This window comes from Pelodiscus sinensis, chromosome 5, assembly GCF_052426305.1.
Source record: "Pelodiscus sinensis isolate ZL-2025 chromosome 5, ASM5242630v1, whole genome shotgun sequence".
NCBI classification, from domain to species: domain Eukaryota; kingdom Metazoa; phylum Chordata; order Testudines; family Trionychidae; genus Pelodiscus; species Pelodiscus sinensis.
Genome location: NC_143056.1, coordinates 61,474,875 through 61,500,333, shown reverse-complemented (window position 1 = coordinate 61,500,333; position 25,459 = coordinate 61,474,875). Strand labels below are relative to the sequence as shown.

The 25,459-nt window shown below is 44.2% G+C and overlaps 1 protein-coding gene and 1 long non-coding RNA gene across 6 annotated transcripts in view; one reads left to right on the top strand and one right to left on the bottom strand.

Annotated features, from left to right (window-relative positions):
* The first annotated feature begins 286 nt into the window (after window positions 1–286).
* On the top strand, window positions 287–23,893 carry BMF (Bcl2 modifying factor). Of its 5 annotated transcripts, none has more exons than XM_089778467.1 (4): window positions 287–446; window positions 4,297–4,401; window positions 5,832–5,995; window positions 22,601–23,893. In XM_089778467.1, exons 2-4 carry the CDS (start codon window positions 4,302–4,304, stop codon window positions 22,700–22,702), a joined length of 366 nt encoding a protein of 121 aa, XP_089634593.1. In that variant the 5' UTR covers window positions 287–446; window positions 4,297–4,301; the 3' UTR covers window positions 22,703–23,893. The 5 variants fall into 5 exon arrangements, with proteins under 5 accessions (XP_089634593.1, XP_089634594.1, XP_006128708.1 ...); XM_089778468.1 differs by having other exon boundaries at window positions 288–446; window positions 4,297–4,392; XM_006128646.5 differs by lacking the exon at window positions 22,601–23,893 and adding an exon at window positions 7,036–9,714 and having other exon boundaries at window positions 288–446; window positions 4,297–4,617.
* LOC112546720 (uncharacterized) overlaps window positions 15,800–25,459 on the bottom strand; it is a 92,982-nt gene continuing 83,322 nt past the window's right edge. Inside the window, exons 5-6 of the long non-coding RNA XR_016349657.1 lie at window positions 20,723–20,825; window positions 15,800–15,922 (exon numbers count right to left, since the gene is read on the bottom strand). This is a non-coding gene — a long non-coding RNA (uncharacterized LOC112546720). The remainder of the gene's footprint in view (window positions 15,923–20,722; window positions 20,826–25,459) is intronic.

Here is a 25,459-nt window from a genome sequence, read left to right as displayed (position 1 = left end):
GTTGCTTCTGAGCCCATCAGGAGGGGCTGTGTCAAAGGCCATACTGAAAGCCTCTCTTGTCCTGCACCCCTCGGGCTAGCAGCGTAGCAACAGAGCTGGAGCCTCCCGACACCAGCCCTGCTTGTGCATTGAGCGCTTCATGACGGCCTGAGGATTTACCCTCTCTCCCTTACTCGTGCTTGCCGCGAAAGCTGCACACTAGCCTCTGTCCCAGCTGCTGTGGCCCTGGGGGGGCTCTTCCCCTATTGGCTGACTGGCGGGTACGTCACGTGGGGGGGCGGGGCTTCTATCAGCTGTTTGGGGGATGCCAGGAAGCAAGTGTATTTTGGAAACAATGCGGCGCGGCGGCGCCTGAGGCGGCAGCCTGGGGACTCCTCGCTCCGCCCGGGTTCGGCGCCCGCGCCCCTGCACCCTAACCCGCCCAGCGGCGCTCTGCCCTGCCTCAGGTAAGTGCCCGCCGGGCTGGGGGCTCCTGCCTGCCGCCTCCCCGCTGCGAGCATGGAGAGGAGCGCGCCCCATTTCTGCTGCGGGAGGCGCTCCCGGGCGGGCCCGTCAGGCGTCTCCTTTGCACCCCGTTCTCCCCGGCTCCTGTCATCCTCTTCCCGGAGGGTAAACCCTCCCCCTCCCCCTGCCTCCCCCGCACGGTCATGGCGGCAGCTCCCAGTCCCATCGGGCACTGACCTAGCTATCTGCCCCATGGCCAGTAGGGGCTGGAAGGGGGACGTGAATGAGGAGCCCTAGGGCGATGAGGAGAGAGTGAGCCTGTGGCAGCTTCTCTCTCTCTGGTGCTTCTTGGCTGGGCTCGGGGCCGAAAACGAGCCGTCCCGATTGCAGTAGTTTGTGCCATAGAGCCAGGTGTGTACTGGGAAGAGTCGGTACTTGCACGTCTATGTGTAGGGTTTGTAGTTGACCGGCTAGTGAGAGTGCCTTCAGTTCTCTTTCGTCTTGGTCTGGGAGACCCCCAACCTTCATCACTTCAAAGAGGAGAAGTCTGCTCTCTGCTGGTACCATTTAGTTCTAGTTCACTATGCAGTGACCCTCTCTCCCATCCAGGAAATGGCTTCCCCTGTTGGTATGGGGGGGGGGGGGGTGTTTATATTGTCCCCAGCTGATCCTTGGTGACAAGTGTTTCATTCTGTTATCTGAGCTCATGAATCCCAAACTGGTGAAGGGGAATCTTCTCACTTGTGAAGTTACCTTCAACTGCAAGTGGCAGTCATTAGATTACTGGTAACTAAAGAGAAAAAGCTTTAGGGGGTAGCTGAGTTAGTCTGTACAGGATAAACTTAAAAAGGGGGAAAAAAGTTTCTCATGAAACCATATAGCTATATAGTTCATCCCCGGTCTGATGACAACATCTTAATGTTGTTTTATATCCTTCCATTGTACTGTCTCTGCAGCTGCATTCTAGTCTGGTAAAACAAGCCCCTCCTACCATCAGAAAAATATTTGCACTGTCCTCAGTTACTCCTAGGACTACCTGTTTGCCCAAGTTTTCATAATGGTGCCCATCATCATGGTATTTGAGCATTTCCCAAAAGATTTACTTAAAAAAAAATCCTCTTCAGTTGGGTTTCCTCAACCTGATGTGGTGTGATTAATTCCTTATAGTTTAGATTCATGCGAGTACCTGTTGAAAAAATACTCATGCCTCTTTGGCTAATTCAGTGTATTGCTCACAAAGCAATTATTCAGGCTCTTGCCAAAGGCAGAGACTTGAAAAATTGGTGATTTGCATAAATGTTCATGATCATAAAGAAAGATGTTAGGATTATTCCAAAGCATACTGCTTTTTGGAAACAGTTACCTGGTCCATGAAGTACCTGTATAAGATAGCATCCTGTACATACAATGCTGAGTACACTTGTGATGCTGCAAATTATGGTAGTGTTCAATAATCTAGATAATGTTTCCACTGTTGTATCTCTTCTGGGATTTAAAGTTTATGTTTAAATCCTGCTAACCTCAAACATTGTATTTAAGTCTTTTGTACATGTATAATTTTGCAGTACTTAAGCCCGCAAAGGGAAGGAAACGAAGGAAAAGAATATGGTAGTCCTAAACTTAGACCAGCCAATTTTGTTTTGGGAAGCAGGCATGCATGTATATGTTGAACCCTCCCTCTGTTTTTCCTGTCTGCTCCTCTTGAGAGTAGGCCTGCTACTGTGATGTATAAGAATTCCACTGTCATTATGCTGCCTTTCTCTGATAGCAGGTTTTCTTGTCCCAGGAGAATGCTTTAGGCAGATGTAAGGTATGATACTCCATGCATATGTGCACCACACTCATAAACAACTCTCACAAACTCTGTTTTGCTTGATGCCCCTCTTGCTGATAACTCTGTATATTTGTAGTTCTTGCATCTGAAGGAGTTAGTAAACATTATTTTGAGATGATGAAGAAATTAAGTGACTCTTACTATAGGTAATGCTCCAGATACATCAAACTTCTTGGTCTCAGGGCCTCAGAACAAAGCAGTAGCATACTTTGGCTCACCAGAATAGGATGCAGACTCAGATTTCTGACAGTTCTGAAGCTCCTTTTGTTAAATGTTTGGTCTGCCTAGTAAACTTCTTGGCTTTGGGGTTTGTCACATTTAGCCTTTTATACCAAATGTAACTGTAGTTCTGGCCATACATTTTAAATTATTTGCAGCTGTAACTTCTTCGTGAGAGTGGAAATTTTTATTTCTTCCTATCTGTGCATCACCTTTAGGACAATGGTGTCCTGAGTTCATATTTACACGGGGGGAGATACATCTATGACCGAAGTACTGGATAGGTTATGTTAACAGTTGTCTTTTTATCTCCTTCAGGCCTACGATTCCTTTTACTAGTCTACCATCCTGTTAAATTTTGTCAAAATCAGAGCAAGGGAGATGTGAAGAGTTGAATTTCACTTCCTTGTTGAAAACTGGGTAGAAATCCTGGGGATGGATCTTTTAGAAGACTGTCATCAGTTTGGGTTAGATGCACAGAGAATAGTAAGGGGTTGTCAGATTCATTGGCCGGGCTGCTTGTACTGACTCTGTGTTTGTGGGAGCTTGGGAGGTCTAAAAGAGTGCTCTTTTTGCCTGCTCTTAGGACATAATGGGGCTCAGGAATATACTTTGATATGTGTAAAAGCCCTACCTGAGATACTGATATCACCAAACACTTGTTGACTCCCTTAATTCTAGGGCAGGTGTCTCAAACTACTGACCCATGGGCCATACCCAGCTGCAGTGATTGTGCAATCTGGTCCTTGGTCTCCTGGTGGGCTGGGTGGGGGGGGCCCTCTGTTACCAGCCACAAGCCCCACCTCTTAATGCCCTTCCCCTCCCCGCCCCCGTCAGGATCCCGTCCCTCCAAGGACATGGTTTTGGGATCACCTGGGGAGCCTGGTGTGATGTGAGGACAGTGGTCATGCCCCCCTCTGGCAGCAGGAGCTTCAGGGAAAGTGGAGCGAGTACACTTGTCCCAATGCACTCCCCATCCTCCTCAGCTCTTAGCGCTGTGGGAGCACAGCAGGGTACAACCGCTGCCACCACATGATGCCAGGCTCCCTCTGTGATCCCCAAAACTGTGTTCTTGGAGGGACAGGGTGCCAAGTGGGGGGAGAAGGCAGGGCAATAGTGGGAAGGGTTGGGTTTTGAGGGCTGGTAACAGACCGCCCTCCCAGCCCACCTGGGGGGGATTGTGCAATCATTCTGGCCAGGGTTGGCCTGTGGGCCAGGTGTTTGAGACCCTGTTCTAGGGTGAAATAAAGGAAGGGTTTTAGGGTGGATTGTGTAGTAATGAGGGGTACCTGAAGGTGGTGGGACTGCTTGAGTTTTGGGTATTTGTGTGGCTGGGTTGTGGGGAAAGGAAAGGGGTGTTTGGCAGAAGCAATGTTGCCTAGTCTTATGGTCTGATGGCAAGGCTCTTACTATTTGGTGCAACACAAAGGCTCTGAAATCAGAAACTTCCCAAAATGTGGGTTGAGGATGGCTATGCATGTTAAAAAGTCCCTCTGTCTCACCATGTCTTTTTTTGGGGGGGGGTAGGGGAGGATGCTGTATTTTAAGACTTTGAACTATAGGTGGAGCCTTTTCGGCATGCTCAACTGTCTATTCAAGGGCTGCATAACTTGACCACAAGGCCTTAATTGTGTTTCTGATCTCTTCAGGCCATGGAGACTGGTTTTAGATGTGTGAGAGGAAAGAGCTTGGGTCTGGGAGAACTGTGTATTCCTTAATGGAATTGGTTGTGGGAAGGTTATTCAGGACTGCACTCTGGTTTTATCTTAGCCATTTTCACAGGCGTTCATTTGTTTCAGGAGCAATGGATCCCCCCAGCTACCTGGAAGAAGACTATTCTAGCCTGGACGGGCTGGACGATGACGTGTTTCACTCTGATGACTTTGGACTCACAGGTCAGCCTGGTGAGATGACTCCTACTGGCATTTTCACACAGAACCAATCGTACAGCTGCCTCCTGGGGAGGTTTCAACTGTTCCCACTCACACACTGCTGTGGTCCAGGTATCAGGCATGCTGAGCAGCAGGACAAGGCAACCCAAACACTCAGCCCATCCTCTTCCACTCAGGATGTCATGTTGCCATGTGGAGTCACTGAAGAGCCCCAGAGACTCTTCTATGGTAAGAGCACTGCAGCATCACTAGCTTTGCAGCAGGGAAAACTGGCCCTCAAGTACTTCCCCACTTCCCCCACTGGACAAGAGAGGGCAACTTAATCTGCTGCTATTCTGCTGTACCACCAAGAAAGACAGCTCTCTCTGCTTCTCACGCTTGCCTACTCACTGCAGGAGTTGCTCACTGCTACTGCCACCCTTTAAATGCCAGCTCCCTTTTCCCCCGTTGTCCTTATAGGGCAGTTTAAGTTATTACTAGACACTTCAGCACTTAAGGCTGAGTCCCTTCCACAGGCTTCTGAGAATGATTTGGATGCTTCTCTTCACTCAATGTATATGCTGCCGATTTGTCTACAAAGAGTTAAACCTTCCCTTTCTCCAGGCTGCCCAGGTGAATCTTATGTGGATGGGACTGCATTAGTGTTGTCACTGCAGACACTGTAAACACAGAAGTTCAAATGGTGTGGGTCTTTTATTGGGCTCTGCAGAGAAAAAAGTTGTCAACTATGTAACGTGAACAACCAGTTTTTCAGTAGTAAAGTGGTAATTGACAGGTTGCCAGGCCTCTTGGCCTAAATTTCTATTAAAGCTGAATTGGAGAAATGAATCATTCCTGACTGATTTTCAGGTTATACAATTAAAACAAAAAGCAACAACTTCCTTCCCCCATCAGCTTTGAGTCACATTCTACTTTTAGATCCTTGCATGTGGCACCTGTAAAAACGAAGAACCGGGTGTCCCAAGGTGAAACTTTGGCCCTTAATGCTGGGCTGTTGCGAGTGTTGCCTGATTTGGAAGGTGCAGCAAAAGTTAATGCCAAGATATTTTTGATGTTTAGGACCTAGGTCCCTCCTGCTTAAGTGTAAGACTGTCATTCCAACTAAAATCTCAATGCTGACTGAACTATAAACAAGCTAGATCCATGTGTGAGAGCTTTCCCTATCTTAATGTGGTTTCTTTCTTTCAGGTCGCTCGGTTATGGAAGGAACATAATGCACTCTGTTTGATCAATGTAAATCTACTTAAAGCTCCAAGTGAATGTTTTACTGAATACTTAGTGTGATTAGTCATTGTTTAGGCTGCAGAAACTGGACTTTAGCCTGAGTCAGAAGTTTGCAATCACACATCTCTTCCTTCATAATGTGTAACAGTCAGAAAGGGAACCAGGCTTAATGCTGGGAGATCAAGGCAACGCGCCTTCTCATCTCTAATGTCTTGCAGGGAATGCTGGGTACCGTTTACATGAACCCCCAGTTGGCTTCGCATTGAATCCGCACCTCCAAGAGGAGCCTCGGGAAGGTCACCAGGAAGCCCGGGCTGAGGTTCAGATTGCACGGAAGTTACAGTGCATAGCAGACCAGTTCCACAGGCTCCACATACAGAGGGTAGGAGCTCTTTCTGGGGGACGGGGAGAAAAGGATTTGGTTATACAGGCATTGCATCCAGGACAGAAGCATTTGCCTCAGCTGACCCTTTACCTCTTATTTTCTGTGTATTTATTGTCTGTGCTGAATACACACTTGGGCCACTCTGGTGTTGCTAGGGTCTGCACTGCACGCCAGCACTACTTGGTGATTACCATATTTTGGCAGTCGTCTTCACAGCAGCTGTGTGACACCATTCTGCTTTGCCTTCCAGTCTCTAAGTAGTCTCTGCTCATCCGGGGTTTAGAATTGGCACATCCAAAGTGCAGCCCAGCATTGTCCTCATCTTCGATGTGGAGGAAGTTAGCAGAGTGCTCAGATGTAACATGCAATGCCTCAACTAGATTTGAGCAGACTTCCACTCACCTCAAAGAGTGCCACATGCTGGGAGCTGAAGCTGCTGATGCCATCCAGTGGGCTTCAGAGGGTGAACGAGTGTTTCTTCACCCCAGTAGAGTCTATTAAAGGTGGGCGCTGCTTCAGTTTTACTCCTTAGGTGAGGAACTTAGCTCCTGGCGAGTTGCTGGGATGACCCTTGGTTGGGCAAAGTTTGGGTGCACTTAACTTACGGAAATGAAGGGTCCCAAAGCTTTCTTCTCATGACCCAACAGCAGAATTGCTAAAGCGAATGTTAGAGAGAGATCAGCCATCTTTCACATTTCTTTAGTTATCTGGACTGGAGGATGTCATTCTGACATCAGAAATACCATAACTCAAGTTATTTTTGTGAGTTGTTTGTTTTTTCTCCCCCTTCTAAATGGTACTGTCTTGCAACTGTCCTGGAAGCCTTACTGACTGTAGTTAGCTTCTTACAGCAAAGGGAAGGTTAACAATCTTGCTGTCAGGAGTCCTGAAGGGAAGCAGTGGAACTGGTTGTAACTTGACCCTTTCCATCTGGGGAGTGTAGCTATCCAATGTCTTTGTCAGGGAAATGTGTCCAAGAATGCCCCCCTCTCCAAACCCAATAGAAAACCTTGGCTTGTCCGTTCCCTCTCTCCCAGGCAAGAAGTGTGTGCTGCTATGGCACTGAGAGAGCCATGCGACTGACTGCAGTGCAGAACAGGCGTGGGGGACTGACGGAGCCAGGAGAATAGAATTGAATCCTGTGTCAGCCAAGCATGTGGGAGAGTTAGTAAACAAAAGCATTCGCCTGCACTACCAGCTTATGTGGCCTGCCAAGGAGGAGTTCCTGTGTCTTTGTTTGAACTGGAAGAACAGACCATTGTAAAGGAGAGGGAGCTGTTGAACCATTTAAAAAACAAAACCAAAAAACAGGTGTGAAAAATCATAGCTAGTGGTTCTGCAGGACTTGATGCTGGGATAGGTATTCATATTTAGAACTGCTCAGGGATTCTTTTTCTTGAGTGTGTGTGTGTGTGTGTGGGGGGGAGTAAAAAGCCCTCATGTTAATGTGGAGCTGTGCTTTGGGTCACATAGGACACTAAAATCCTATTGTGCCAATGCATTCTCTTCCTTGCTGACTCTGCATGGAATACTTCCTTTGACTGTTGGTACAATTCTCCAAAACAGCGTTGTACAATGGCTCTTCCATGTCTGCTGTTTAAAAGGGCAGTTGGTGGCCAGAGGCACGTGAACTGGTTTATGATGGGCTGTGGTTTGTCTTTTGGGCAGGAGCAGTCTCTGGGAATAGGAAACCTGAGCTGCCATTTGTCTGTAAAGCTCCTATCTTGCTGTGAAACTAATCTTTGTCATATTCAGGTTTTTTATGCCTTCATTTGGTGCAGACATATATTCAAATAAAATGATTGCATCTTCATCCTCAGTACAGAGATAGAACAATGGTGTAACATTATGTAGCACACTTCATGGCTCTACTCTGAAAAGTGTTTTTCAAATGTGGGCTACTTTTAAAAAGTATTTCCACATGCAGGCATTGCTGCTTGGGATTGTTATGGTCTGTCCAGGGTTCTGCAGGGCCCTTTTCAAACTATGCATGGGATATTTAGCTCACTTCTCACTCTTATATACCCACAGTGCCCTCCACCTGTTTGAGTCTCCATGCCTTCTAGTAATCTCCCCTCTCATCCCCAAAAGCCCCCACCATGTGCCAAGAAGCCAGGAGGTGGAGCTAAAACACAACTTTCTGTGTGCAGGAGAGCCATCGGAGATCTCTACTCTGGCTTACTGGCAGTAGATTAGACATAAATGAAAATTTTGGGATGTTGGTAGGTTGGTTGCATGCATATATCCTGTACAGCTTTTGTGTGAGCACCTAAATGCCTTAAATCTGAATTTTACCTGCTGTGATAGCTCCATAAAACACGTAAGGCATTTCCCATTGAAAAGACATTGAGGCTACATCTACGCTGTGGAGCCTTCTATGTCTTAAGAGCAAGCCCATTATATCAAAATATATCAGGCTCACTATTCCAATGTCCCTGTAAACTTCATTGCATGAGGGATAAGGGATATTTTGGAATAGTGCTTTATTTCTAAATTTGGTGCTGTGTAGACAGCACCAAACTTTGAAATAAAATCAAAATAAGCTACGCAATTTGAGTAACAAAAATTGCGTAGCTTTTTTCAAGATAAGGGTGCCATTGTAGACGCACCCTTACTGAATAGGCTGCAATTTTGTGGGGGGCCAGTTTTATTCCATCCTTTCCTCATCCCTTAAATCTAACATTGGCTACTGTGCGCAACTATAAGATCATGTCACAAAAGGTAAAATTGTCTCTCTAAAAATAAAGACCTGGTAGCTCAGGACAGTTCTGGGCTTTAATCCAAGTGGAGCCACTGACTTGCTACATGTCCGCAGACAAGTTTCTTAACCTCTTTCTGCTCCAATCAACTCAGCTGGAAGACTGGGTTAAAAAAAGCAGAACCTCAATGAGAACCAGATGCTGAATCAGAGCTGAGCTGTCATGGGTAAATAAGTACATTACAACCAGCAAGAAAACCCCCTTCAGACGGTGTGCGTTAGGTGTGCTGACCATGTTCAGAAAGCTATGGGATCCAGCAATAGAAATTTATTGCTACCCTATGTGGAAATTCCCCATGCAGTTCAGCAAATTGTCTTGATGGAATTGTGAGCAAGAAAAAGGTGATTGGCCTGCACTGGCCCTGTGTTTGAAATGTTTAGGACTAGATTCACATTGTTTGTGGGCAGGTTTCTGGAAATTAGCCAATTCCAGTACAATTAAAACCAGCAAAATAAATTCTTCCTTCAGAAAAATTTCCACTTGAAAGTGAAACTTGTCATGTTCTGCATATGTTTTTTTTCTTATACAAATTCATCAGCTGAAGCATCTATCATTTTGGGTCATCCTTCCATTAGGGAATCTATGGTTTGTTTAAGATACTACAGTATAGGTTGTAGGCACAAGGACATTGACCAAAATTTATCTATCTCTTTCTGCATCACACTTGTCTGTGGGTTTGTTTGCCTTTTTTGGGAGGCGGGGGGTGGGGTGGGGAGAGAATGAGCTAAACATTTTTCATAAAAAATCCTGATATGTCAAAACCAAACAGTTCTGGGTCATTTTCAACAAATTTCCCATTTGGGGATTTTTTTTTTTTCAAAAGTTACCAAATTGTCAAAACATTCTGTTACACTTTCAAAATGAAGAAGTCCAGTTTTGGTTCAAAATGACTTTTTAAAGTAATGTAATGTATAGTATTGAAAACATTGAAATTAAAACATTTTAATTTTCTCAAAATCCTTCAAAATAATTTGATATGTTTGGGGGGTGGGTGAGTTTTTTGTCTTTTATTTTGCAAACATTTGAGACTTCCACTTTGTCTTGATTTGGGATGGGAGAAATTGTAGACCTCTCAAATTCTCTTGGGATGGAAAATCTGTTTCCTGCTATGTTCTAGTTACCAGTGAAGCAGTGAGTAGGGGTAAGAAAAGGCCTAGCTGTGGGGAAAATTGGGAGTTCTACATAACCAACTGCAGCAAAAGTTAGGTTGGGATAAAAAGGGTGTAGGGGATGTCCTAGCAATGAGATTGCAACCTACATATATGGTGGTTTTCCCACAGACAAGGATTAGATAAAAGAATAGTGCAGAACACCTCAAACTGTAGGATGAATTTTAAAAAGTGGAGGAAATAACTAGGGGGACAGATGTTTTAATGTTAATTCTGGCCAACTGAGAGGAATTGGTTGCAAATCTGAAGCAGAAAGGCAACTTGGGTAAAGTGATTATGAAATGATAGATTTAATGATTCAAAAAAAGGCAGCTGCAGAATAAGGACAATAGACTTGAAAATAGAGGACTTTAATGAACTCAGAGAACTGTTAAGTAAGGTCCCATGGAAGGAAAATCTAAAGGGATAAAGGAGTTCTGGAGAGCTGGCAATTTCTCAAAAAGACAATATTAAATGCACTGCTGCCAAGTATTCTGATGAAAAGGAAAGATAGGAAGAAGAGGAAGAGGCCAATATGGTTCCATCAGGAGACCTTTAATATTTCCAAAAAGTGCAAACATGGAATAATTGCAAAAGAAGAGTGCAAAAGAACAGCTCAAGCATATAGGGACAAAGTCAGAAAGGCTAAGGAACACAATGAGTTACACCTAAGAAGGGGTATTACAGGCAATAAGAAAGAGGTTCTTTAAATACATTAAGAGGAAGAAAAAAATGAGGGTAAGTGTAGGTCCTTTTCTTGGCAAGGAAGCAAAGCTGTTAATTGGCGACATCAGGAAAACTGAGATGTTAATCTATTTTGCCTCAATCTTGATTTAAAAAGTTCATAGTGGTCGATACTCAATACACTATTAACAAGGAGGAAGGAATGCAAACCAAAATAGGGATAACAGGTTAAATAAGCTAAAATATTAAAGTCAGCAGACCCTTATGAAATTCACAATGAGATCCTTAAGGAAATATCTGAAACCATCTCAGAATGCTAGCTATTATCTTTGGGAATTCATGGAGGATGGGTGAGAAGGGAGAGACACAAACATAGTGCCTATCTTTTAGATAGGGGGCCAAAGAGGCCTAGAAACATACTGGAACAAATTATTTTAAATAATCAACTTGTAAGCACTTGGAGAATAATAAAGTTATTAAGGAATAGCCAACAGGGATTTGACCAGAACAAATAATCCAAAACCAGCCTAATTTCTTTGTGACGGTTACTCGTCCAGTGGATGGAAGGGGTGGTAGACATGATAAATCTTGATCTTTAGTAAGGCTTTTGACAAAGCCATACGTGATAGTCTCATAAGTAAACTAAGGACATGCAGTCTAGATTAAATTACTGTAAGGTGGGTGTATAACTGGTTGATAGACCACACACAAAGCACTTTGCTGTCAAACTGAAATGTCATTTGTAATGGAGTTTTGCAAGGTTAGTTCTGAGTCTCAGACTAGTAAATATTTTCATTAATAACTTGGATAATGGAGTGTAGTGTGTGCTTATAAAATGTATAGATGAGACAAAACTGGTTGCATACCATTGTGAGGACAGGATTATAATTAAAAATTATTTTGACAAATTAGAAAATTGGTCTTAAAACATCAAGATGAAATTCAATGAATACAAGTGCAAAATACTACACCTAGAAAGGTAAAATCAACTGCACAACTCCATTTGGGGAATAACTGGCTAGTATTACCAAAAAGGATTTGGGGGTTACTGTGGATAAACAGAATGAGTTGGCAATGTGATACAGTTCAAAAAAGGGCAAATATCCTGGGGTGTAATAGCAATGTCATATGTAAGACACAAGCAATAATTCTGCTCTACTCAACACTGGTAAGGGCTCTGCTGGAGTACTGTGTTCAGTTCTGGGTGCCACGTTTTAGGAAGGATGTGTACAAAGTGGAGAGAGTCCAGAGGAGATCAACAAAGATCAGAAAAGGTTTAGAGCCTGGCCTATTAGAAAAGCTTAAAAAAATGACTCTGGGCATAAACAGTCTTGAGAAAAGAAGACTGAGTGGGGACTTCATAAGTCTTCATAGATATGCTAAGGACTGTTACAAAAAGGATGTGATCAATTGTTTTCCATATCTGCTGAAGATAGGGCAAGGAGATATGAGTTTAATCTGCTGCAAGGGAGATTTAGATTAAGTATTAGGAATATCTGACTAACTGTTGTAGTTAAGCTCTGGAACATGCTTCTAAAGGAAGTTGGAGAATCCCCATCGCTGGTGTTTTTTTAAGAACAGGTTGGACAAACACCTGTTAGGGATGGTCTAGAGATTTACTTGGTCCTGCCTCACTGCAGAAATCTGGAATTGACCTCTCAAAGTTCATTCTAGCCATAGGAGTCAACAGACTTTTGGGGTCCTGGGCACGGTGAGGGCTGCAGCTCCATGCTCCCAGAAAGGGAGTGGCCTTAGGTGGAAAGGGCGGTGCTGGAAGTAGCCAGCCCTCATTTATGATTGCTCTCTGAGCTGTCTGGAGTGCATCACGGGGGGGGGGGGGGGGGGTGTTCTGGCAGTGATTTAAAGGGCACTTACCATCTTGCTTCCCCCCACCCCCACCATTGGTGATCCTGGTTCCTGCCCTATGTTTCTATGATTGTATAACCAGTGCAGGATACCTCAAATGATGTGGGATAAATTGCACTGCATTGCCAACAACTTTTTTTGTGATAAATTACTTGCAATGCTTTTTGTGCTGCCACAGGATCTCCGGGCACTTCATAACCTGCAGTGCAGCCCTTTTAAGAGTCAAAACACCACTCCTGGCAGAGCCGGCCCAAGCTACTGGCTGACCGGGCTACTGCCCAGGGCGCCCCATTTAGGGGGCACTGCGTGGGGCTGCCGGACTGGGCAGGGGTGGGGCCGCGAATGCACCGGGCGCCTGAGATCCGGGGACAGGGCCATGCATGTGTCAGACTCCTGGGGGCAGCACCACACTCCCGGGGCGCAGGAATGGCTCGGGCTGGCCCTGCTACTGGGGACAACAAATACCAGTTACTCAGCACTTTTCTGCCATTACTGCCCTGTGGCATGTGAAATGCAGTTATTTCTTACTCTCAAAGTAATAATATTCCATTTTACAAATGGGGAAGGTAAGAAACAGAAGTTATAACTGCAGAGTGACAGAAGAGCAGATTAGTGACTAGCACCCAAAAGCCCTGATTCTGATCCCTTGCTCTGACTGCTACATCACGCTGCAATCTCACTGTAGCTGGAGGGATGCTTGGGCTGATATTAATAATAGAGGGAAAGGGGTGTATATTTGTGTGTTGTATGTGAATAAAACTGGTGGAGAGACAAGAAAGTGAGAAACTTAAACTGTAAGTTACTTTAGCAGTATGGAAGAAAATATCCTATTATCTTTTAGTAACTATTCCTGTCATTGGCAAAGGGACCTTGAATTATTTACAAACTTTTTTTTTTAACTCTATGTACGGTCCCTTTAAAGCAGCAGGGCAGCTTTTATTCACCCCCATCAGGTTGTGTGATGTAACACAACCCCATGATGAAAGGGAGCTGCACCTCTGGCAACACAATGAAAAGTCTCTGGAGCAGACAGCTTCCCCTCATAGGAGGGCTCGCAACTTCCAAGAGCGAGAAGGGAAAGGTTCAGAGAGTGTGCGTGAGAGATGGGTCAGTTCAGCCGTGTTTGCTCTGCGGCCAGCTCTGTTTATATCACTGTCTATATTTAGCCTCTGAGTCATCAGAACTGCTGACAAGAAGCTGAACTACCCACAGGCTCCAGTCAGTGCTGCACCTGATTGCTTGTCTTTGTGTGTTTCCAGTGGATGGGGGGCTGTTGCTCTGTTCAAAGTCCACTTCATTTCAGTCTTCTCTGGTGTTTTCTTTCTTTCAGTAGATACAAAAGGTTACTTTTACTCCTCTTCTAATTAATCTCCGTATCTAGAAATAGGGAGAGTAGATCTGCTGCCTCTTCCTAGTGCCTTCATCAGATACTGAAACGTCTTTGTAACTTCACCCTTTGTGAGGAAGGGGCCTGTATAAAACAAACATCAGGAGGACCCTGATGCATACACAGTAATACAGATTATGAGCAAAGTAAATCTAGGAAAGAGGGCTCTCTAGACTCTAATAGCTAATCGTTAAGGCCTGAGTTAAGCCAAACTTATGATACACAGCACCAGGTTTCCAAATGGGTGGCTTGTTTTGTTTCATCCCCACATCAATGAAAGGTTTTATTCCAATCCGTTAATAAATTTAGTTCTAAGTAAACTGGAAAATCTGCCTGCACTTTGACTGAAATTCTCCAAGGGAGAGGGAATGCTCTGAGGATACGGAGAGCAAAGGCAGATTGAGCAGGCAGCACCGCACATGCTAGACTGGAATACTTTGCCAGATAAATTTCCCACATCTCCTAGGGTTCAGTTTGAGGTGGGAGTGTTGGTAGGAATGTAAAATTTTGATTAATTGGCTAATCAAATAGTCAATGCAATTTGCATTGACTATTTGATTAGCGATAAGGATGCCTTCACCTTTTGGCTGTGTCTAGACTGGAAAGTTTTTCTGCAAATGCAGCTGCTTTTGCTGAAAAACTTGCCAGCTGTCTACACTGGCTGCTTGAATTTCCGCAAGAACTGACTTCCTACTGTCTGAAATCAGTGCTTCTTGCAGAAATCCTATGCTGCTCCCGTTCGGGCAAAAGTCCTTTTGCGCAAAGCTTTTGCGCAAAAGGGCCAGTGTAGACCGCTCAGCCCAGTGTAGATAGCAAAAATGGCGATCAGGGCTCTTTTGCGGAAAAGCGTGTCTAGATTGGCACAGACGCTTTTCCGCAAAAAGTGCTTTTGCGGAAAAGCGTCCGTGCCAATCTAGATGCTCTTTTCCACAAATGCTTTTAACAGAAAACTTTTCCGTTAAAAGCATTTGCAGAAAATCATGTCAGTCTAGACGTAGCCTTAAAGTGTAGCAACAGCCACAGAGCACTGTGGGGAGTACAGGGCCAGCAGGGGACACAAGCAGTTCCCCGCTGGCCCTGTGCTCCCCATGGCATTTCAAAGCTGCAGTGCTGCATGGAGCCTGGAGTCAGCAGAGGGGTCCGCACAGTGCTACCACTCTGAAGCACCCCCTCCTCATCGCCTCCCCCCCCCCCCCCCGTTGCTTCTTTCTGATAAAGGCAGCAAGGGGGGAGGGAAGTGACTAGTCGACAAGCGTGTTGACTGTCCAATAAGCATTTGCTTATTGCAGGGGTTCTCAAACTTTGTGATACCTCAACCCCCTTCTAAGTTGCTCGTGACCCCCCGGGGGATCAGGACCCACAGTTTGAGAAACGCGGGCTTATCGAATAGTCAACTAGTTGTTCACATCCCTAAGTGTTAGTCCTTAGCTGACACTCCTTGTCAGGGAAGAGGCTTAGGGAGGATTTTGAACCCTCCAACTGATAAAGAGCATCTTGTAAAGGAATCCTGTCCCAAGCCATATAGATGATAGGGTCTCAAGGACTATCTGTGTAAAGCAGCAGCAGATGGAAAAATCCCATGACTCTTGAAGGGCCTTTATTCTCCCTCTGCCCTGAATGGAAAACAACTAAATAACCTCAGCGGGTTGCAAAAGATAGGAAACACTGTGGCCTGGGAAAGTGCTGGCCAGCAGTTGCCCTTTCCAGGTTGAAAGTCAGTTGTTGCCATGAGTGTTTGTCTGCTTCCACTTCCTGTAGGCTCAGTTGAAAGAGGAAGGCACACGGTGGTGTTTGTTTTGAGTTAGAAAAACTTTGAGAAATGATTCACCTGCCAAACCTTCCCACAGGCTGGAGAATGTATCTTTTTAATAATAGTTTCCTGCCACTCCTGGAATCCCCTTTGTGGTGGGCATTATTGCTCTTTCTGCCACTGTCCTGCAGCTGAGGGTCTCTTCAACTCATCTCTGTGTCTCCTTCATCTGCAGCATTCTGATCCCTCAAATGTTTGGTGGCTTTCTCTAGATGTTGACAAAGTGGTTTCTTATTTGGGCATCATAGGAGTCAGTGCTTCTGAGTAGGGCTGTCAAGTGATTAAAAAAATTAATTGTGAATAATCGCTGCGGTGGTGTTTCAAAGGGGCAGCACCGCAGGAGCCCGGGGTCAACTGGAGTCCCCACCTGACCCCAGGTTCCATGCAGCGTTGCCTCTTTGAAGTGCCGGAGCAGCATTTCAAAGGGGCAGCGCAACGCGGAGCCGGAGATCAACTGATCTCCAGCTCTGCATTTCACTTCCCCTTTGAAGTGCCACTCCAGCGCATCAAAGGGGCAGGGCTGCACGGAGCCTGGGGTCAGCTGGGGACTCCAGTTGATCCCAGGCTCCTAATGCCCTTCTCCTTTGAAGCGCCGGGGCGGCACTTCAAAGGGGCAGTGCAGCATTAACATGTTAATCCTGTCCTGCATTAATCGCAGGCATTAACACAGATAAATTGACAGATCTATCTTGCCTTCCTTTCAGAAATGTTGTGTTTAATTTAGATGGAGTAAGTGGGGCAAATGTCCCAGTCACTGTCCTATATTAAGCAGTGTTGAAGGTTCAGGGTAGGGATGTTATAATTAGATTAATCAACTATTCAATTAGTCAGTAAGGGCACTTTGAAATGTAGCAAGAGCCTGCACAGCTGTTGCTACATTTCAAAGATGGAAGTGCTGCTGCATGGAGCCTGCAGCCAGTGGGGACCCGCTAGCCCCAAGCTCCATGTAGTGCTTCCGCTTTAAAATGTACAAGAGTCCCCACTTTCTCCTCCCTTTAACCGGAAAGAGTTTTAGAAGGGAAAACCCTGTCTAACAGTCTTAGAGCAGTGGTTCTCAAACTTTTTTTTTTATTTGCAGACCCCTTTGGATACCGATTATCTATAGAATTGAATTCTGTTCCATCAGTTTTCAGTCTTTCGCAGGCCAATTAGACATTATCTGCAGAGCCGCAGCAGTGGGGGTCCACAGGCTGAGGACCACTGTTTCAGATGGTATCTGAGATGGGAATGACTGTCTGGGCTGAGGGGTGGAGGAGGCAGAGTACTGAATTGAGACAGCAGTAACTCCCAACAGTTCCAACCTATTGTTAAAGTCCTGTCGTAGTGTATCACAGGCAGTGGTTGGGATTCAGTTGGTGCTGGTAGAGGTGGCAGTGTCCTCTGGGTTCCTCTCTGGCTCGGTCTGGTCAAGACATTTTTCAGAACATGGGTAACAAAGGCTTGGGTTTGGTGGGACTGGCAACCATGATGATGGAGCTCACTCCTGTAACCTTCATCTGTTCTTTATTTCTCCCACAAAGTGCCTTTCTTCATGGAACCAAAAGGGATGATCAGTGAAATACCTCATCCCTTCATGATCTGGTCCACCAATTAAGCCTAATATATGATCTGCCAATTTTGATTAATTTCTCGGTGCACATTTTCTTGTTTCCCAAGGGTGATTTAACACAAACCCTGAGTTACATTACTTGCCCTTTTTGTTCAGGTTGTCATCTTGTCTCTTTTTCATGCCTTTTCCCATCAACATTTATTAATATAGGTTATTGTGACAATTCATTAACTGTCACATACAGCCGGTCCCCAACTTACGAATGCATCGACTTATGACCATCTTCCCATTAACCCCATTACAGCTGGTCCCCGACTTACGAACACACCATCCGCACTTATAAACAGCGCGGCTGTGTGTAAAAGCATGTATTTCCGACTTACAAACAAATCAAGTTACGACCAGGTGTTTGGAACGTAACCCGTTCGTAAGTTGGGGACTGGCTGTAGTCGTTACAGTTGAGTGCATAATTAGAGTAAACTTGCAGGCAGTAAAAATTACAGTAAATTTGCAATTATCACAACCTAATCCTATTCTGAATGTGACCGCTAAAGACTGGAGCTCTTAAATCAATCCATTATCTCTCTCACATTATTTTTATCTTTTTTAGGTGTATTATTCCCTAGTCATTAGACGTCCAGGAGATTGCAACGTGACTTAATTTGTCCCTTGCCCTCACTTTTTCCAGCTGAGACATCAACCATGATGTCTGTTGCCTGGACAACATGATTTCCCAGTGTTACTAAACTCAGATCTGTTTTATAATAGCACAAATGTGCCTCTAGTCACCTGGCACTAACTAGCTTTCAGCAGTGAGTCAATAACTGCTCATCATTTGCTAGTGTTTTTTGTTTCTTTGCAAGAAGTAGCAACTTATTACTAAGATTTGTATTGTTAAAGTGAGACTAATATCCCTAGACACACATCCACTCGTGTTCCTGTGCAGTGTTGCCTCTTATGGCCAAATCTTGGTTCTGCTGATTTCAGCAAGAGTTTGGCCACTGACAGTAATGGGAACAGAATTTGGTCTTTGAAGAACATCATGGGGTAAGAACTATGTAACAAAGCAGAGAGAGACTGACACCCATGCTGTGAACAAAGCTACATTCTGTTATACAAAGGTCCCACCAATGGTACAGTGAATATATACACCCTCTATATAGAAATGTATGTGTATGACTATTTGTTTTGTAAGGAGGGAATCTGCAGCTGCTCCTCCAGCAGGAAGAAAATAAGACCCTTAATCTCAGCCACTACTACTTCACAGCTACTACCTGTGATTCTGGGAGCTAAATCCAAATAGACACATTTTGCCTTTGTGTATTACGTCCCCCAAAATCATCTTGAGCCACAGATACTCTGCCCTTGTGTACATATGAATAAAAGTGGTTTGACACAATAACTGGAATGCTGATTGGTTGGTGACAGTTTTATATGTATGAGACATATCACTTATTGTACACAATGTCCAACACCCAGTAGGAATATTGATTATCGAAAACATCTGTTGCCAGTTCTTGCCCCTATTCCATTTTTGGCACAGTTCCTCCTTCCCATCATGACTCTTATGTTCTTTATTAACTTGTTTATGTAGTGGCATCCTGGCTGATACAAGCACAGTTCTGGGAATGGGATTTAGGGTTGTTAGCTGACTGTTGCTGTATAGGGCATTTTTCTTGTAAAATTAGCTTTCTTGTGACTTACTGAAACATCCATGTTAACAGCTTGGACAGAGAGTCTCGTAAGGATATCCTCCTTAACAGGCTGCAGCTACTGCAGGAAGCTGTTTCGTGTGCCTCAAACTTTGTCACTTACTAACTTACTGTAGTTTACAAGTCTAGTCTGCTTTAGTCACAGGCTCCTTCCTTTCTAGAGTCATTAGCAATTTATACTTCCCTAATATTTTCTCCCACAGTAACATTACAAAATGAATTACTTTTGGCAGGGATACTGTGGGCTAGAATCATCCCTGGAAAGACTATAAATCTGCACCACGAGGTAGTGATGGGTGAATCTCAAGGCTGTGACTTTGATACTTGAGCGAGTCTCTTGTGTCTGAGAAATCCGACTGGAAATCTCATGAACTGGCTCTCCTGATATTTCTGGTCCTTTCTGGCAGGCAAGCAATACCTTGGAAAAAATCCTCTCTTGCGATATTTGAGTATTTTGCTCCCAGTCCTGGCTGAGGCATGTCTGGGAAAAATTACTTGAACTTACTGAAACTTTCAAGAAGGTCCTGTTCAGGTTTAGGTAAGTTCTTTTTCTGAACTGGCTTTTCTGTGCTTATGCTGAGACTGTCTGTCATCTTCCCTCCATGACTCTTGTCTCTCCGTTAAATTGATTTTTATCTGATATGTCCTGTTAGTGACTGAGAAAGCACTGCTCCTGAATCTGACTAAATAGGAAAGAGGCAGTGAGATATAGAGCAGTGGGACTTTAGAGACCTGGATTCTGTTCTTAGCTCAGTTGATGGTGTGCTGGGTAGCCTTGGTCAAATCACTTCACCTCTCTGTGCCTTTCATGTACCCATATGTGAATTGGGAATAAGGATACCAGCCTTCTTTGTAACACTGTGAGAGCTGTTGATGAAAAGCTAGGTGGTCGTGTTTAACTCAAATGTGTGTCAATGAAAGCAAATCAAGAACAGTGTGTGGATAAAATAACTTCCTTGCTTAATCATGGTCACCAGCTATCCAGTGAGGTTTTCCAAGGTAGAAAAGACCTGAATTTCCGATATATTAAAAAGTACGTAGGAAAAGCCACTTTTGGTGTGGGAGGATTCTTTATCCATCATAAAGCAAAAACACAGATTTCCTTCCGAAGTCTGCCTATTGAACTTCAGGAAAGATCAACATTTAGAAACCTAATATATTGCATGAGACACTCAAAGCAACCTCCTTACCTACTAACCATTTGCCTTCAAATAAATATATAGCAGGATAAATTGCGTGCACTTTAATGCATCTCTTTTCTCCCTACATGTCTCAAAATAAGCACTTTGACAAATGTCACGTGAGCAGATGGGAAAGAAGTTCCACCAGTTAAGCTACTATGTTTCAAATTTTCAAATTTATTTTTAAGATTATTTAAGGCCATCTTAAGATTTCTTAAAGACTAGCCTGTTTGGTCACAAATACAATGAAGTAATAAATCTTGTTGAACATGTGAAGTTGCCTGCATTTCCTTTGGAGCATCCATTGTGTTTGCACTAGTTCTCTCCCATAGTTTGCTAAGCAGTGAGGATGGGGGAAATCTATACACTGCAGTATACACTGTCAAGAGTCTTGGTTGCACATGCATGTCAGAGCAGGTTCTGAAATGTGGCTCGGAGTAGGGAAAGAAAGAGCGTGAGTGATCTCCAAAGTCTCTGATAAAAAGGAGTGTATGGCTAGTTACAACAATAAAGGGAAACCAAAAGCATCTCCCTTCTTTAAGAGCATTTTTAAGGGTTCACTGTACCACTAACCAACTCTAGAGGATATCAATGTCAGGAGTTGTGTGGGGGGAATGGTTGTTCTCACCTGTGAATGTGACCATGCCCTGGGACAGTTTGCTTGAGGGTAGTAAACCTCAGGTTGTTTGGAACAGGTGACAGGCTTCAGAATGGCTGCTCTGGGTCATGCTCTGAACAGAAAGATGTTGGAACATTGTAATTAGAACAGTGTAAACCCTCCTAAATCTGTGGACACATTTAAGTCTTGTGGACTAAGGATGTTAGAGTAGAACCATTTAAGCGATAAGCTGATGTTTATCGGTTAGTGGTCTTGATTACACTCAGCCGACTCTCAGGGAGGTGGCTTGCTGCGGCAGGGTAGCGAAGCCTCCTCCTCAGGAGGCAGGTGGGCAAGAGCTGCCCTCTCTGCTCCTGGGGAGGAGGCTTTGCTGCTGCAGTGAAACCTCCTCTCTGGGAGCCGGGCCAGCAGAGGCTGGTGGCCCTGCTCCCGGGGAGACTTTACCGAGGGCTCTGCAGCATAAAGCTAAGCTTATAACGTTTCCAAGGCCTAATTTGACTGCATTTGAGGTTCATGTTGTACCTTTTCTGCAGGTCAGTCTCTGGAAATTATGAGCACAATTTAAAGAGTTTATTGGAGTGTTTTGTTTCTCTTGAAACAATTTTAATATGCAAACTACAGGTTAAGACTTTTTTTCTTTATCCAGTTCATAATTATGTGGCAAAAACTTTGCAATCATGTGGATCTGCCCTGTTGAACTAATCTAAATTGAAACACCTTGTTCATATAACATGCTTCAGTACTCTGTCATGCGCCCATGTGCTAAGGTGAAGTCACTGTAAAGCAGCCTTCTATTCCCTGTCTGCTGGGGATTTTTTTTTTTTTAACAGCCACTAACCTGGCTTAACAAATAGGGAATTCTGGATGAGAAAACAAGAACTGGTCTTTTAATTGAGGATTGGTAAGGGATGTGAAATACTATCCCACACTGTGCAATGTAAAGAGAAACCCACCTGTTTGAATGAGATGCCATTTAAAGAACAAGAAGGTGGGGGCATAATGGAGAACACTTTCACCAAGATGATTGCACATAACAAAAGAGGGGACAGCATTCCTTCCCAGAAGCAGCATTATGTGGGCTGATGTTCCCCCTGAAACTTAACGTCCAAATATCATTTCTAGACAATGGAACCTGAAATAACCTTTTGCTTTGCTTTTTCTTTTTTCTTGTTCTCTTTTCTTTTCTTTTTTGTAAGTATGTTCTTGCTTAAGGTTTAATTGGCTCCAGTCGGTAGGAAAGGGCTCCAAGGCTGATTATTTATGGCTTACTGTCAAAAGTAGCTATAAAAAGGGCAGTATTATCTTGGAGATGCTGGGAAGGAAAATGTGATGGGGGGAGGGAGTGGGGGAGTGTGTGTGTGCACGAGTGTTTTCTTGTACTGGATGAAATCAGAGTTTTGCTGCCTCAGCAGTGTGGTTTAAATTGAAGATTAACCCTTTGACCTTCACGGTGTCAAATCGCTTACAGATGGATCACCAGTTACTTTTTTTTTTCACTTTTGGGGTGAAGAAGGGGGGTAACTTTTTTTTTTTTTTTTAAGAAAGTTGTTTGTTCATGCAGCTGGAGCTTTTGAGAGGCTCAGAAGCCAATCTGATTAAAACCAGCACTTGGCTAAACTCTGCAAAATCCTGCAAGCAAAAAAAGGTTTAATCCCCTTGTGCACAATGCATAAGGGTCTGCTCTTTTTTTTATAATGTTAGAGCTATAATTATTTCTGGAGAACTTATCATTCTCCCCACCCCCTACCTCTTTTTTCCCCCCTTGTTGTGCTGATGGGATTAAAGTGTCTGCTCTTGAAAAGTAACTGAGTTTTTATTGGAAAAGATAAGTAGTAGGTTGCAATTATAAAATATAAATAACCTTGTTTCAATTATTCTCCTTTACAGCATCAGCAGAACAGAAATCAAGTGTGGTGGCAGATCCTTCTCTTCCTACATAACTTGGCCTTAAATGTGGAGGCGAACAGGAACCACATAGGTCAGAGGTGAGATCCCTCCACCTGTTCCAGGTCACATCCAGTCTGCAGGGAGCACTGAACAAACACTGGTCTGGGGAAAAGAGACACGCACACCGCCGGCCGGATGTGAGGACTCTGTCTAACTCTTATTTGTCTTCAAGGTTTTTGGGTTTTTTTTTTTTGTTTGTTTGTTTTTTGAGGACTCTTCTTTACTGCTTCCTGCCTGATGAGGCTGGAAGCTCTTGTCCAACACTGTTGAAGGAAAGTCTTAAAATTTGGATGTGTTTGGTAAAGCTTGCTGCTGATTCCCCAAATCAGTAACCTCTATGCAAGTGTGGCAGGTAGTAGATTAACAGGTTCCTCTGCTCTGGGTTTTTTTGTTGTTTTTTTTTTATTGATAGAATGCAGCATTTTGTAATTTTGGCTGCTTGTTAATGATGGTGTCTGGGACTGATGGCTCTAAATGTGTTTTGGGCAACTTCCAGATTGAGACATTTGACTCCTCTATGGGATAACTTTGAAAAAAAGTTTTTTGGAAACAATTACAGTTAAAGTAGCTTATGTACAGCAGCAGGTGGGTCACTGTTTATTTTCCTGCATTTTATTACCAGGGAGACATGTAAAAATCTAGTTTTGTTTAATGACTTGACTGCCCTAAATTTGACATTCTTCACATGAAGTTGCTCTTGCCACCAACAGATGAAATCGTTTCTATTAGAAGAAGAGTCTTCAGAATCTTTCAGAAGATGTTGGCGACTCTTCAGTGTGTTTATACAAAGAACTGTGTGGTTCTGAACACCATATACTGTCCCCATAAACTGTGTGGTTCTGAACACCATATACTGTCCCCATAAACTAGGATAGAGCTCTTAAAGATGAAGCCTCATTCTTCTGAAATTGTTAATCTGTATATTTTTGTTAGTGCTCTGGTGTTTTGTTTGTTTTTTCTCCTTCCTATCATGTGGGCTGTTACGAAGATTCAGATCCCAGGCATCTGATATGTTTGCTTCATGATTTGACTAGGAGATCAGTTAGTAATTACTTTGAACCCATACATTGCAGGTTTGTACAAGTGATTGGACTATTATTCTAATGATTAATACTGGAAGTTGGTATTAGTGTACACTGATGACAGAAATATTACTTGGAGTGATAGCTAATTGTCATTGACTTGTGACTGTTCTGGCCTTTTAAAATCTGTTTGGCTGCCACTCATGGAATGGAGAGGGAAACTACCTGTCCAAAAAAGTTTGGTTTAGTTAGTATTTCAGGCTCCATAAACAAAGGGAAAAAAGGGTATATAGCCTCTGCTGTCCACAGACTGTTTCCATACTTGCCCAGAACTAGTTCTAAATCACAAATTATAAAACTAACACTAGGAAAAATCTTTCTGGACAGTTGCCCTTCAGTCCTGCTACAGCTGTCAACACAGAGGGATTCTGGGCCTCCTGGTCTGCTTTGAAGCCTAATGAACAGTAAAGCAGCCTTGTGCTGGAAGAGAAGTTTTCTTGCACATTTTCCTTCCCCCTCCATGTTTTTCCTCTTCCCTTCTTTTTTTGGAGGGGGGAGGGGTGTCCTTCTTTAAGCCTGTTTCCATCTCTGATATTTGTAATTATCCAGTTTCTATGTATCCTCAGTGCCCCTATTAAAGTGCCTGCTAATGATTTGTAGCACATATTTGTATTTGGATGATTTCCCTCTATTTCTCAATCCCATCGCTTAACTGGCATTCTGCTTTTTCATGGCGGGAGTTGCCTAGTCCTCTCAACTCCAGCTCCCAGGTCATTCTTAGCTCTGCTGTGATCTTTCAATACCCATAGGGTTCCTCATGCAAATGACCCCCACCCCAGCTAAAACTATATTATGCAGAGTAATGTGTTCCTCTGGGATGGTCAGCAGTTCAGAACAATGATTCCTAAATTAGCTGTGTTTCTTTTTACTTAAGCATGTGCACTGCGGAGTTACCCAGTGGGAGATAAGTGGTACCTGTCTTCGATTACTCTGCAGCAGTAGTAGAAGCTGCTCTCTATTTACTGAAATATTTTCCGTGGCTCTGCAAAGCAGAGTGATTTGTGGGATGTTATAATTGGAGAATTGGGTTATAAATAGGAAGCAGTCCTGAGGGGTGAGGGAAGGGCACACTGAATTGAGGGGATTGACGCCTCAGAATCTAGACGAGCTTGCATAGAGCCCTCTTAAAACTGAAGGTGTAGGCTTCTCAATAGGGATGTAAAATTTTGATTTTTTGGCTAATCGAATAGCTGATGCAATTTGTATCAACTATTCAATTAGTAGATAAGGGCGCTTCTGCCTTTGAAATGTGGCAACAGCCCCAGGGCTGTTGCCACACTTCAAAGGCGAAAATGCTGCGGGGAGACAGGGCCAGCAGGCAACTCAAGTAGTCCCCGCTGGCCATGGGCTCCGCGCGGCATTTCAAAGCAGCAGCACTGCAGGGGGCCCAGAGTGAGCGGGTGAGTTCCCAGCTGACCCCAGGCTCTACATGGTGCTGCCGATTTGAAATACTGCGTGCAGCCCGACCCCAGCTGGCCCTAGGCTGCAAGCAGCATTTTAAAGCAGCAGCACCATGTGGATCCCGGGGTCTGGCCCCAGGTTCCACGCAGCACTGCTGCTTTGTAGCACCTCCTCCTCCCGCTCCCTTCCCCCCCCCCCGCTGTCTCTTTATGACAGAGGCAGCAAAGGGGGGGGGGAGTGACTAGCCTACTAGTCATTCACATCCCTACTTCTTAAGGAAGGTCTTGAGGGAAGAGGAGGGGAACTTTAGAGTCTG